The sequence below is a fragment of the Ranitomeya imitator genome, chromosome 7 (genome assembly GCF_032444005.1).
Source record: "Ranitomeya imitator isolate aRanImi1 chromosome 7, aRanImi1.pri, whole genome shotgun sequence".
NCBI lineage: Eukaryota > Metazoa > Chordata > Amphibia > Anura > Dendrobatidae > Ranitomeya > Ranitomeya imitator.
In genome coordinates this window covers 111,219,896-111,235,125 of record NC_091288.1, presented here as the reverse complement: position 1 = coordinate 111,235,125, position 15,230 = coordinate 111,219,896, and the positions used below count along the sequence as shown (strand labels likewise).

At 42.1% G+C, this 15,230-nt stretch overlaps 1 protein-coding gene across 1 annotated transcript in view; it reads right to left on the bottom strand.

The window, feature by feature from the left end:
• Positions 1–14,014, bottom strand: part of LOC138644860 (carboxypeptidase O-like) — a 219,142-nt gene extending 205,128 nt beyond the window's left edge. The window contains exons 1-2 of the mRNA XM_069733748.1: positions 13,876–14,014; positions 734–809 (exon numbers count right to left, since the gene is read on the bottom strand). Coding sequence (XP_069589849.1) covers positions 734–809; positions 13,876–13,976 — 177 coding nt within the window. The 5' untranslated portion in view covers positions 13,977–14,014. The remainder of the gene's footprint in view (positions 1–733; positions 810–13,875) is intronic.
• Positions 14,015–15,230: the final 1,216 nt, after the last annotated feature.

Sequence of the window (15,230 nt, the reverse complement as noted above, 5' to 3'; positions counted from 1 at the left end):
AGAGTGAGAGGATTTTAAAGGCATTTTCCTGTAACAATACACATCGGGAAAAACCGTGTGAATTACCCAGAATCTATTTTTTCTCACGAGGAGACAAAGACAAGTTAAGTTCTGTTCCCCATGAGGATAGATATAGTGGTTTGAAATGAGAGGAGGGAGAAATAAGGTTAACATATATTTTAGAGATAAGTTTTGGTGGTAGGGATTTTAACCTAAAAAGGAGCAGAAGCCAGAGCCAATCGGTGTTATGTATGACTTTGGACTTGAATTTAGAGATGATATGTTGTATATGGTATTTTTGTAGGAATTCACGAGGTCGTTTTTTGGCCTCCCGTGGCCACGCATCCTCACACTGAATCTGATTAGAGAGAAGATGCAAGATAGGTAGATTAGGTAAGGTTTCCCACAAATTGTATACAACCACATAGCTCGAGTCCGAAAGCCAAGGGATAATTTTTAAAGAGATGTTATCCAGAAACACTGCGGTAGTCTATTAGGGATAAGGTCTCATCTAATAGCTAAAGTGTTGCTTGTTATTGCATCTATTGAGTGGGGAGGGGGGACAAAAGAGGTCCAAAGATAGATCTCCGCTTTCTTACCTAACAGAATAAGTTCAAGGTTGGAGGCTTTTCGGTCAGGCCTCACAATTTTAATATCTCAATAAACCATTGCAAATAATTTTTCTCAAAGAGGCAAAAAATACAAAACCTCATAAAGTGCATTTGTAACTTACCTGCACATCATTGCATATTTCTTTAATGTACACGGCATGGCTTGGTGTCTCTGGGATAATGCTTAAAACTTGATCTCTAAAACAAACAAAATAGAAAAATTAACTCATCTGTTTGGAAAAATTGTGGCAATATATGTGTTCCTTAGTTCACATGCACACATTGAGTATTTGGTGAGTTTTTAACCTCAGTATTTGTAAACCAAAACCAGCTAGACATTCAGAGGAAAAGTATAAGAAAACACGGGCACCACTTCTGCATTTTTTTTTACCAGCTACTGGTTTTGGCTTGCAAATACTCAGCGTGTGCACGTGGTGTTAGTTTATTTTTCTTTCATCAATCCTTGGATGTGAATTTGCTTTAGGCCACATTCACATGTTCAGTATTTGGTCAGTATTTTACATTAGCGATGAGCGAAGTGCTCTGTGATATCACTCGTATCTAGGGTGCTTGGATGTGCTCAGCACTCGTCGAGCATTGACTGGTGCTCGGATTAAATGCTTGATTATCCTCCCAGCATATTTGGCATCTGTTACACAGGCAATAAACATACGGTTATTACCTGCCAGTCACTGTAATGCCATAGCTCAGGGACAGGAGGGAGAGAGTAAGGCCGGGGACACACACAACGCATAAAAAAAACAGTCTGTTTTTCATGGATGAGAATCGCACAAATGTTAACAATACAGTGATCCGTTTGCAGTGCGATTTTCTGTGATTTTCTTGCATCAAATGATCCGTTTGACATCCGTGTCACATCCGTATGGCGAGATTTTCTCGCAGGCTTGCAAAACGGACATACAATGGATCCATGGGCTCAAATAATCGTAAAAACATATATACTGTGTATATATATATATATATATATATATATATTTATATATATATATGTCCGTGAGACACACATATATATATATATATATTAATATATCATACAGCGCTAGATAGAAGAAAAGGCGGTAATTCAATTGCCGGCTTTTCCTATCTCCTTCTCCAACCTGACATGATATGAGACATGGTTTACATACAGTAAACCATCTCATATCCCTTTTTTTTGCATATTCCACACTACTAATGTTAGTAGTGTGTATGTGCAAAATTTGGGCGCTCTAGCTATTAAATTTAAGGGTTAAACCACAGAAAAAATTGGCGTGGGATCCCGCACAGTTTTCTCCGCCAGAGTGGTAAAGCCAGTGACTGAGGGCAGAAATTAATAGCCTGGAGAGGGTCCATGGTTTTTGGCCCCCCCCTTGGCTAAAAAAATCTGCCCCCAGCCACCCCAGAAAAGGCACATCTGGAAGATACGCCTATTCTGGCACTTGGCCACTCTCTTCCCATTCCCGTGTAGCGGTGGGATATGGGGTAATGAAGGGTTAATGTCACCTTGCTATTGTAAGGTGACATTAAGCTAGATTAATAATGGAGAGGTGTCAATTATGACACTTATCCATTATTAATCCAATAGTATGAAATGGTTAAAAAACACACACATTATTACAAAGTATTTTAATGAAATAAATACACAGGTTTTTGTAATATTTTATTATACTGGTAATCCACCTGAAGACCCTCGTTCTGTAAAAAAGGTAAAATAAAAAAACAACAAAATCCCATACCTTCCGATGATCAGTCTCGTCCCACGCTGTAAATCCATCTGAAGGGGTTAACTAATTTTACAAGCAGAAGCTCTGCTAATGCAGCTGTGCTCCTGCCTGTAAAACCTCGGGGAATGAATGGAATGTAGGTCAATGACCTGTTGTTACCTTCAGTCGTGGTGATGCGCCCTTTGCTGGATGTCCTCATATGAACTCGAGCGTGGGAAAATATTCTGAAAAGTTCCCAGGCTCGAGTTTATATGAGGACATCCAGCAGAGGGCGCATCACCGCGACTGAAGGTAACTACAGGTCATTGACAGCGTGGGACAAGACTGATCATCGGAAGGTATGGGATATTGTTGTTTTTTTATTTTACCTTTTTTACAGAACGAGGGTCTTCAGGTGGATTACCAGTATAATAAAATATTACAAAAACCTGTGTATTTATTTCATTAAAATACTTTGTAATTATGTGTGTGTGTGTTTTTTAACCATTTCATACTATTGGATTAATATTGGATAGGTGTCATAATTGACGCCTCTCCATTATTAATCTGGCTTAATGTCACCTTACAATAACAAGGTGACATTAACCCTTCATTACCCCATATCCCACCACTACACGGGAATGGGAAGAGAGTGGCCAAGTGCCAGAATAGGCGTATCTTCCAGATGTGCCTTTCTGGGGTGGCTGGGGGCAGATGTTTTTAGCCGGGGGGTGGCGTAAAAACCATGGACCCTCTCCAGGCTATTAATTTCTGCCCTCAGTCCTTGGTTTTTACCACTCTGGCGTAGAAAATTGCACAGGAGCCCATGCCAATTTTTTCCGTGATTTACCCTTAAATTTAATAGCTAGAGAGCCCAAATTTTGCACATACACACTACTAACATTAGTAGTGTGGAATATGCAAAAAAAGGGATATGAGATGGTTTACTGTATGTAAACCATGTCTCATATCATGTCGGGTTTGGGAAGGAGATAGCAAAAACCGGCAATTGAATTACCAGCTTTTCTCCTATCTAGCGCTGTATGATATATTAATATATATATATATATGTGTGTCTCACTGACATATATAAATATATATATATATATACCCCTATACTATGTGTAGACATTTATTTTATCTATTGTATTCTAACTAGTGTTGAGCATTCCGATACAGCAAGTATCGGGTATCGGCCGATATTTGCGGTATCGGAATTCCGATACCGAGTTCCGATATTTTTGCGATATCGGGAATCGGTATCGGGATGAAGATTGATGTGTAAAATAAAGAATAAAAATAAAAAATATTGATATACTTACCCTCGGACGCGCCCTGCTTGTAACAGCTGCAACCGCCATGCTTCTGTTCCTAAGAATGAGCGCGTGAAGGACCTTCGATGTCGTCGCGGCTTGTGATTGGTCACGTGAGCGGTCACATGAGCGATCACGCGAACAATCACAAGCCGCGACATCATCGAAGGTCCTTTACGCGCTCATTCTTAGGAAGGCAATCATGGCGGTTGCAGCGGTTACAACCAGGGCGCCTCCGAGGGTGAGTATATCAATATTTTTTATTTTTATTCTTTATTTTACACATGAATATGGATCCCAGGGCCTGAAGGAGAGTTTCCTCTCCTTCAGACCCTGTGAACCATAGAGGATACCTTCCGATATTTGTGTCCCATTGACTTGTATTGGTATCGGATATCGGTATTGGCGATATCCGATATTTTTCGGATATCGGCCGATACCATCTGATACTGATACTTTCAAATATCGGACGGTATCGCTCAACACTAATTCTAACCTGTCAGTTTCATTTTACTGTACACCGCGCTGAAATGCCGGCTTTTCTAAAGAACACCACTGCGTATTTCTCGCAAGTCACACTGATGGTCCGTGTGTAGTCCATTTTTTTCTGGCCCCATAGACTTTCATTGGCGATTGTCGACCGAGATACGCTGACAATCGCAGCATGCTGCGATTTCATTCGGATCCTGAATACGGCCAAGAAAGTATCGGATGATGGGAGCTGCCCCATAGATTAACATTGGGACGAGCGCTATGCGATTTTTTAGCGCATTGCACTCGTCCGTATTACGGTCTAGTGTGACCCCGGCCTTATCAGTTGAATATAACTCCTCTGCTTGTGCTGATCAATTTTAACACTGTTCCTTATGTGGTATCAGTGATTTGGCAATTTTATTCTTTGAGTTGGTGTGATAACAGCGATACTAGATTTATATCGGGTTTTTATCTTTGGCTGCTGTCACACACTAAAAATGTTTTTTTTCTTTCAAAAACTTGTTTTTTGCATCATCATATTTTGAGAGCTATAATTTTTCCATATTTCAGATGACCAAATCATATGACTGCGTGTTTTTTGCGAGACCAGCTGACATATCTATTGGAACCGTTTTCAGTCACCTGATTTTTTTTGCCCGCTTTCTATTCCGATTTTTGGGAGGTAGAATTAAGCAAAAGCAACAATGCAGGAATTGATTTTATTTGTTTTATTATGTTGTTCCGTGTGTGGTAAAATTGATAAGGTCGTGTTATTCTTCGGGTCAGTACAATTGCAGCGATACCACATTTATATAGTGTTTTTTATGTTTTGGCGCTTTTACACATGAAAAATTTCATAGGAAAAATAATTATTTTTGCATCGCGTTATTGTGAGAGCTATAACTTTTTTACTTTTCTGCTGATAGAACTGTATAGCAGCTTGTTTTTTGCAGGACAAGTTGACATTTTCAGCGGTACCATTTTTCTTTACATTCGTCTTTTTCATTGCATTTTAGTACTCTTTTTGTTTGGCTGTATGATGATAAAGCATTGTTTTTTTGCCTCTTTTTTTAGTAGGTGTTAACTAAAGTAGTTCATTAGTGGGACAGTTTTATAGGTCTGGTTATTCCAGATGCAGCAGTATCAAACATCTGTACTTTTATTGTTTACTAGCTGAAGAGCCCGGCGTTGCCTGGGCAGAGTAAATATCTGTGGTTAGTTATAGCACCTCACTTCTCTTATTTTCCCATCACGCCTCTCATTTTCCCAATCACATCTTTCATTTTCCCCCTCACATCTCTAATTTTCTCCCTCACACCTCTCATTTTCTCCCTCACTCCTCTCATTCCCCCCTAACACTTGTCATTTCAACCTCACATCTGTCATTTTCTGATCACTCCACTATTTTTCCTCACTCCTCTCATTTTGCACTCACACCTTTTCATTTTCACCTCACACCTCTCATTTTCACCTCATCACCTCAGTATATACATGTTTGTCATCTCCCTTATATATAGTATACATCTATATGTCATCTTCTGTATATACCTCTATGTCATCTCCCCTGTATATAGTATATACCTGCTGTGTGTCATCTCCCCTATATATAGTATATACCTGAATGTCATCTCCTTCTATATATAGTATATACCTGTGTGTCATCTCCTCCTGTATATAGTATATACCTGTGTGTCATCTCCCCTGTATATAGTATATATCTGTGTGTCATCTCCTCCTGTATATAGTATATACCTGCATGTCATCTTCTATATGTAGCATATACCTGTATGTCATCTCCTCCTGTATATAGTATATACCTGTGTGTCATCTCCTCCTGTATATAGTATATACCTGTATGTCATCTCCTCCTGTATATATATGTACCTGTATGTCATCTCCTCGTCTATATAGTATATACCTGTGTGTCATCTCTCCTGTATATAGTATATATCTGTGTGTCATCTCCCCTGTATATAGTATATACCTGTGTATCATCTCCTCCTGTATTAGACCTTGTTCACACGTTATTTGCTCAGTATTTTTACCTCAGTATTTGTAAGCTAAATTGGCAGCCTGATAAATCCCCAGCCAACAGGAAGCCCTCCCCCTGGCAGTATATATTAGCTCACATATACACATAGTAGACAGGTCATGTGACTGACAGCTGCCGTATTTCCTATATGGTACATTTGTTGTAGTTTGTCTGCTTATTAATCAGATTTTTATTTTTGAAGGATAATACCAGACTTGTGTGTGTTTTAGGGCGAGTTTCGTTTGTCAAAGTGTTGTGAATTCTGTGGCTGAGTTCACTTCTGTGGTCACAAGTGGTATTGCAGTCTCTGGGCTTCCTCCCTCAGGTGTTTTGGTGAGCTCGTTGGCTGCCTTGCTATTTAGCTCCACCTGAGTCTGTCTTCCTTGCTCCTTGTCAATGTTCCAGTGTTGGATCTGAGCTACTGCATCTTTCCTTGGGCCTGCTGCTCTGCTAGATAAGTGCTTCTAGTTTGTTTTCTGTTTTTTCTGTCCAGCTTGCTATTAACTTTTGCTGGAAGCTCTGAGAAGCAAAGGGGTGCACCGCCGTGCTGTTAGTTCGGCACGGTGGGTCTTTTTGCCCCTTTGCGTGGTTTTCGTTTTAGGGTTTTTTGTAGACTGCATAGTTCTCTTTGCTATCCTCGCTCTGTCTAGAATATCGGGCCTCACTTTGCTGAATCTATTTCATTCCTACGTTTGTCTTTTCATCTTGCTAACAGTCATTATATGTGGGGGGCTGCCTATTCCTTTGGGGTATTTCTCTGAGGTAAGTCAGGCTTGTATTTCTATCTTCAGGCTAGTCAGCTCCTCAGGCAGTGCCGAGTTGCATAGGTAGTGATAGGCGCAATCCACTGCTGCTTATAGTTGTGTGAGGATAGATCAGGTACTGCAGTCTACAGAGATTCCACGTCTCAGAGCTCGTCCTATTGTTTTTGATTATTGCCAGATCTCTGTATGTGCGCTGATTACTGCACGCTGTGTTGCCTGATTGCCAGCCATAACAGTACAAGGAGCCACACCAATGATTCCCAATAGAGGGAAAAAAGAAATCCTGACATCATTTTTTTTCTTAGCTCTGTCTTCAGTCTTTTTTTTCCCCTAGACATTAGAGTGCTTCAGGACACAGCTGTGGACATGGATATTCAGGCTCTGTGCTCCTCAATGGATAATCTCGTTGTAAATGTACAAAAGATTCAAGATACTATTGATCAGAAATCGATGCTAGAACCAAGAATTCCGATTCCTGATTTGTTTTTTGGTGACAGAACTAAGTTCCTGAGCTTCAGAAATAATTGTAAGCTATTTTTCGCCTTGAAACCTCATTCTTCTGGTAATCCTATTCAACAGGTTTTGATTATTATTTCTTTTTTGCGCGGCGACCCACAGGACTGGGCGTTTTCTCTTGCACCAGGAGATTCTGCATTGAGTAATGTTGATGCATTTTTCCAGGCACTGGGATTGCTTTACGATGAGCCTAATTCAGTGGATCAGGCTGAGAAAAATCTGCTGGCTTTATGCCAGGGTCAGGATGATGTAGAAGTATATTGTCAGAAATTTAGGAAGTGGTCAGTACTCACTCTGTGGAATGAATCTGCACTAGCGGCTTTGTTCAGAAAGGGTCTCTCTGAAGCTCTTAAGGATGTAATGGTGGGATTTCCTATGCCTGCTGGTTTGAATGAGTCTATGTCCTTGGCCATTCAGATCGGTCGTCGCTTGCGCGAGCGTAAATCTGTGCACCATCTGGCGGTATTGTCTGAGAGTAAACCTGAGCCTATGCAGTGCGATGGGACTATGACTAAAGTGGAACGGCAAGAACACAGACGTCTGAACAGACTGTGTTTCTATTGTGGTGATTCTACTCATGCTATTTCTAATTGTCCTAAACGCACTAGGCGGTTCGATAGCTCTGCCGTTATTGGTACTGTACAGTCCAAATTCCTTTTGTCCATTACCTTAATGTGCTCTTTGTCATCGTATTCTGTCATGGCGTTTGTGGATTCAGGCGCTGCCCTGAATCTGATGGATTTGGATTATGCTAAACGTTGTGGATTTTTCTTGGAGCCTTTGCGGTGTCCTATTCCGTTGAGAGGAATTGATGCTACACCTTTGGCCAAGAATAAGCCTCAGTACTGGGTCCAGCTGACCATGTGCATGGCTCCTGCACATCAGGAAGTTATTCGCTTTCTGGTACTGCATAATTTGCATGATGTGGTCGTGTTGGGGTTGCCATGGCTACAAACCCATAATCCAGTATTGGATTGGAACTCTATGTCGGTAACCAGCTGGGGTTGTCAGGGAGTACATGGTGATGTTCCATTTTTGTCTATTTCGTCATCCATTCCTTCTGACATCCCAGAGTTCTTGTCTGACTTTCAGGATGTATTTGAAGAGTCCAAGTCTGATGCCCTACCTCCGCATAGGAATTGTGATTGTGCTATCGATTTGATTCCTGGTAGTAAATTCCCTAAGGGTCGTTTATTTAATTTGTCCGTACCTGAACACACCGCTATGCGCAGTTATGTGAAGGAGTCCCTGGAGAAGGGACATATTCGCCCATCGTCGTCACCATTGGGAGCAGGGTTCTTTTTTGTAGCCAAGAAGGATGGTTCGCTAAGACCGTGTATTGATTACCGCCTTCTTAATAAGATCACTGTTAAGTTTCAGTATCCCTTGCCATTGATTTCTGACTTGTTTGCTCGGATTAAGGGGGCTAGTTGGTTTACTAAGATTGATCTTCGTGGTGCGTATAATCTGGTGAGAATCAGGCAGGGAGATGAATGGAAAACGGCATTTAATACGCCCGAGGGTCATTTTGAGTATCTGGTGATGCCGTTCGGACTTGCCAATGCTCCATCTGTTTTTCAGTCTTTTATGCATGACATTTTCCGTGAGTATCTGGATAAATTCTTGATTGTTTACTTGGATGACATTTTGATCTTCTCAGATGATTGGGAGTCTCATGTGAAGCAAGTCAGAATGGTTTTCCAGGTACTGCGTGCTAATTCCTTGTTCGTGAAGGGATCAAAGTGTCTCTTCGGTGTGCAGAAAGTTTCATTTTTGGGGTTCATCTTTTCCCCTTCTACTATCGAGATGGATCCGGTTAAGGTTCAGGCCATCCAGGATTGGACTCAGCCGACATCTCTAAAAAGTCTGCAGAAATTCCTGGGCTTTGCTAATTTTTATCGTCGCTTCATCTGTAATTTTTCTAGCATTGCCAGACCATTGACCGATTTGACCAAGAAGGGTGCTGATTTGGTTAATTGGTCTTCTGCTGCCGTGGAAGCTTTTCAGGAGTTGAAGTGTCGTTTTTGCTGTGCCCCTGTGTTGTGTCAACCTGATGTTTCTCTTCCGTTCCAGGTCGAGGTTGATGCTTCTGAGATTGGTGCAGGGGCGGTTTTGTCACAGAGAGGTTCTGGTTGCTCAGTGTTCAAACCATGTGCTTTCTTTTCCAGGAAATTTTCTGCTGCTGAGCGTAATTATGATGTGGGCAACCGAGAGTTGCTGGCCATGAAGTGGGCATTCGAGGAGTGGCGTCATTGGCTTGAGGGTGCTAAGCATCGCGTGGTGGTATTGACTGATCATAAGAACCTTACTTATCTTGAGTCTGCCAAGCGCTTGAATCCTAGACAGGCCCGTTGGTCGTTATTTTTTGCTCGTTTTGATTTTGTGATTTCATACCTTCCGGGCTCTAAAAATGTGAAGGCGGATGCTCTGTCTAGGAGTTTTGTGCCCGACTCTCCGGGGTTATCTGAGCCGGCGAGTATCCTCAAGGAAGGAGTCATTGTGTCTGCCATCTCCCCTGATTTGCGGAGAGTGTTGCAGAAATTTCAGGCTAATAAACCTGATCGTTGTCCGGCCGAGAAACTGTTCGTCCCTGATAGGTGGACTAGTAAAGTTATCTCTGAACTTCATTGTTCGGTGCTGGCCGGTCATCCAGGAATCTTTGGTACCAGGGAGTTGGTTGCTAGATCCTTCTGGTGGCCATCTCTGTCACGGGATGTGCGTGCTTTTGTGCAGTCCTGTGGAATTTGTGCTAGGGCTAAGCCCTGCTGTTCACGTGCCAGTGGGTTGCTTTTGCCCTTGCCGGTCCCGAAGAGGCCTTGGACACATATTTCGATGGATTTCATTTCTGACCTTCCCGTTTCTCAAAAAATGTCGGTCATTTGGGTGGTCTGTGATCGCTTTTCTAAAATGGTCCATCTGGTGCCCTTGGTTAAATTGCCTTCCTCCTCTGATTTGGTGCCTTTGTTCTTCCAGCATGTGGTTCGTTTACATGGCATTCCTGAGAATATTGTTTCTGACAGAGGTTCCCAGTTTGTCTCGAGGTTCTGGCGAGCCTTTTGTGGTAGGATGGGCATTGACCTATCTTTTTCCTCGGCCTTCCATCCTCAGACTAATGGCCAGACCGAACGAACCAATCAGACCTTGGAAACATATCTGAGATGTTTTGTTTCCGCTGACCAGGATGATTGGGTATCATTTTTGCCGTTGGCTGAGTTCGCCCTTAATAATCGGGCCAGCTCGGCTACCTTGGTCTCTCCATTTTTCTGCAATTCTGGGTTCCATCCTCGTTTCTCTTCAGGACAGGTTGAGTCTTCGGACTGTCCTGGTGTGGATTCTGTGGTGGACAGGTTGCAGCAGATCTGGACTCAGGTAGTGGACAATTTGACCTTGTCCCAGGAGAAGGCTCAGCTTTTCGCTAATCGCAGACGCCGTGTGGGACCCCGACTTCGTGTTGTGGATCTCTTTTGGTTATCTTCTCGTCATATTCCTATGAAGGTTTCCTCTCCTAAATTTAAACCTCGTTTTATTGGTCCGTATAGGATTTCTGAGATTCTCAATCCGGTGTCTTTTCGTCTGACCCTCCCAGACTCCTTTTCCATACATAATGTATTCCATAGGTCGTTGTTGAGGAGATACGTGGCACCTATGGTTCCATCTGTGGAGCCTCCTGCCCCTGTTTTGGTGGAGGGGGAATTGGAGTATATTGTGGAGAAGATTTTGGATTCTCGTGTCTCTAGACGGAAACTCCAGTATCTGGTCAAATGGAAGGGTTATGCTCAGGAAGATAATTCCTGGGTTTTTGCCTCTGATGTCCATGCCCCAGATCTTGTTCGTGCCTTTCATGTGGCTCATCCTGGTCGGCCTGGGGGTTCTGGTGAGGGTTCGGTGACCCCTCCTCAAGGGGGGGGTACTGTTGTGAATTCTGTGGCTGAGTTCACTTCTGTGGTCACAAGTGGTATTGCAGTCTCTGGGCTTCCTCCCTCAGGTGTTTTGGTGAGCTCGTTGGCTGCCTTGCTATTTAGCTCCACCTGAGTCTGTCTTCCTTGCTCCTTGTCAATGTTCCAGTGTTGGATCTGAGCTACTGCATCTTTCCTTGGGCCTGCTGCTCTGCTAGATAAGTGCTTCTAGTTTGTTTTCTGTTTTTTCTGTCCAGCTTGCTATTAACTTTTGCTGGAAGCTCTGAGAAGCAAAGGGGTGCACCGCCGTGCTGTTAGTTCGGCACGGTGGGTCTTTTTGCCCCTTTGCGTGGTTTTCGTTTTAGGGTTTTTTGTAGACTGCATAGTTCTCTTTGCTATCCTCGCTCTGTCTAGAATATCGGGCCTCACTTTGCTGAATCTATTTCATTCCTATGTTTGTCTTTTCATCTTGCTAACAGTCATTATATGTGGGGGGCTGCCTATTCCTTTGGGGTATTTCTCTGAGGTAAGTCAGGCTTGTATTTCTATCTTCAGGCTAGTCAGCTCCTCAGGCAGTGCCGAGTTGCATAGGTAGTGATAGGCGCAATCCACTGCTGCTTATAGTTGTGTGAGGATAGATCAGGTACTGCAGTCTACAGAGATTCCACGTCTCAGAGCTCGTCCTATTGTTTTTGATTATTGCCAGATCTCTGTATGTGCGCTGATTACTGCACGCTGTGTTGCCTGATTGCCAGCCATAACATCAAAGTGTGTGTTGAGTTGCGTGTGGCGACATGCATGTAGCGACTTTTGTGAGATGAGTTTTGTGTGGCAACATGCGTGTAGCAACTTTTTGTGTGTCGAGTTGCATGTGACAGGTTAGTGTAGCAAGTTGTGTGCAGCAAGTTTTGCGCATGGCGAGTTTTGCACGTGGCGAAATTTATGTGTGGTGCCTTTTGAGTATGTGCAAGTTTTGTGTGAGGCAACTTTTGCATGTGTTGCAACTTTTGTGCATGTGGCAATTTTTCCGCGTGTGCAAGTTTTGCGTGTGGAGAGTTTTCCATGAGGTGAGTTTTGCACTCGTGGCGAGTTTTGTGGTGAGGGTAATATGTGTTCAAGCACGTGGTAGTGTGTGGCGCATTTTGTGTGTGTGTTCATATCCCCGTGTGTGGTGAGTATCCCATGTTGGGGCCCCACCTTAGCAACTGTACGGTATATACTCTTTGGCGCCATCGCTCTCATTCTTTAAGTCCCCCTTGTTCACATCTGGCAGCTGTCAATTTGCCTCCTACACTTTTCCTTTCATTTTTTCCCATTATGTAGATAGGGGCAAAATTGTTTGGTGAATTGGAAAGCGCGGGGTTAAAATTTAAAATTTCACCTCACAACATAGCCTATGATGCTCTCGGGGTCCAGACGTGTGACTGTGCAAAATTTTGTGGCTGTAGCTGCGACGCCTCCAACACTTTTCCTTTCACTTTTTTCCCCATTATGTAGGATAGGGGCAAAATTGTTTGGTGAATTGGAATGCGCGGGGTTAAAATTTCGCCTCACAACATAGCCTATGATGCTCTCGGGGTCCAGACGTGTGACTGTGCAAAATTTTGTGGCTGTAGCTGCGACGGTGCAGATGCCAATCCCGGACATACATACACACACACACACACACATACACACACACACACATTCAGCTTTATATATTAGATTTAATTATTTATTTTTTATAATAATACTTATTTATGGATACAATATATTTTAATTTATGATTTTGTATTTTTTTTTTAAATATTTGTACAACTTTTTTACATTTTTTATTTTACTTAGTCCCACAAAATCTCACCATTTTCTGCTTTGACTCTGATAAAATGATGAGTTTAATGCCTGCATCTATGTAATCCTGAGAGAAATTATCTGATTTGCTAAGAATATATATTTTAGAAAAGTTTTATTCCTTTTTATATCTTCTCTTCTCTTTAAGGGCTCCTTTCCACTTGCGAGAAAATCGTTCGTGTCTCGCATGTGAAAACCAAGCTCTGGCACCGGCACTCCAGAGCGGAGAGTGCGACTGCACAGCAACACATGGAGCCGCACGCTCCGCTCCCAAGTGCCGGCACCACAGATTGGTTTTCACATGCGAGACACGGACGTTTATCTCGCAAGTGGAAAGGAGCCCTAAGACATCGTACAGAGTGTGGAGGAGCGGAGGCAGCACTCTCAGGGATATCATTTAGCGAGCACAAACAACACTAGTCGTGTTGTGGGAAGTTCTTGTTGCAGTTGACATACCTTTACTGCAGATCACTAAACAATCTGATTTATATGATTCCATTTATTGTTATTGATCAATAAACTATAAAATTATATGTTCATTTTTGTTAGATTGTTGCCATATAACAGTGCAGTTCTGCGAAAATGTAATATCAAAAATACACAAATTAACACACTATAAATTGATTTTATTATAAATTAAGCAAAGACGAATCTATTAAATCCGTAAGCTTGAGAAAAAGGAACAATAGCATTTAGAGCATATAGAGCTGAAGCAGCTGTTTTGCTCCCGACTTACCCATTATACTGGACTTGTGTGGCCAATGTCTGAAATGTTATGGAGTAGAAAATAGCCATAATATAGAGCACGACCTCCATCCTCAAAGCAGTGAATTCCATGGCTTTGCTTAAAGGCAGATTTTAGCTATGTAATCTCAGAGGACATCCAGCAGAGGGTGCATCACCATGACTGAAGGTAACTACAGGTCATTGACCTACATTCCATTCATTCCCTGGGGTTTTACAGCAGGAGCACAGCTGCATTAGCAGAGCATCTGCTTGTAAAATTAGTTAACCTCTTCAGATGGATTTACAGCGTGGGACGAGACTGATCATCGGAAGGTATGGGATATTGTTGTTTTTTTATTTTACCTTTTTTACAGAACAAGGGTCTTCAGGTGGATTACTAGTATAATAAAATATTACAAAAACCTGTGTATTTATTTCATTAAAATACTTTGTAATAATGTGTTTGTGTGTGTGTTTCTTAACCATTTCATACTATTGGATTAATATTGGATAGGTGTCATAATTGACGCCTCTCCATTATTAATCTGGCTTAATGTCACCTTATAATAGCAAGGTGACATTCACCCTTCATTACCCCATATCCCACCACTACACGGGAATGGGAAGAGAGTGGCCAAGTGCCAGAATAGGCGTAACTTCCAGATGTGCCTTTTCTGGGGTGGCTGGGGGCAGATGTTTTTAGCCAGGGGGGGGGCAAAAACCATGGACCCTCTCCAGGCTATTAATATCTGCCCTCAGTCCCTGGTTTTACCACTCTGGCGGAGAAAATTGCGCAGGAGCCCACGCCAATTATTTCCGCGATTTAACCCTTAAATTTAATAGCTAGAGCGCCCAAATTTTGCACATACACACTACTAACATTAGTAGTGTGGAATATGCAAAAAAAAAGGGATATGAGATGGTTTACTGTCTGTAAACCATGTCTCATATCATGTCGGGTTTGGGAAGGAGATAGCAAAAGTCGGCAATTGAATTACCAGCTTTTCTCCTATCTAGCGCTGTATGATATATTAATATATATATATATGTGTCTCACTGACATATATAAATATATATATATATATATATATATATACCCCTATACTATGTGTAGACATTTATTTTATCTATTCTATTCTAACTTGTGTTGAGCATTCCGATACCGCAAGTATCGGGTATCGGCCGATATTTACGGTATCGGAATTCCGATACCGAGTTCCGATATTTTTGCGATATCGGGAATCGGTATCGGGATGAAGATTGATGTGTAAAATAAAGAATAAAAATAAAAAATATTGATATACTTACCCTCGAACGCGCCCTGCTTGTAACAGCTGTAACCGCCATGCTTCTGTTCCTGGTCAC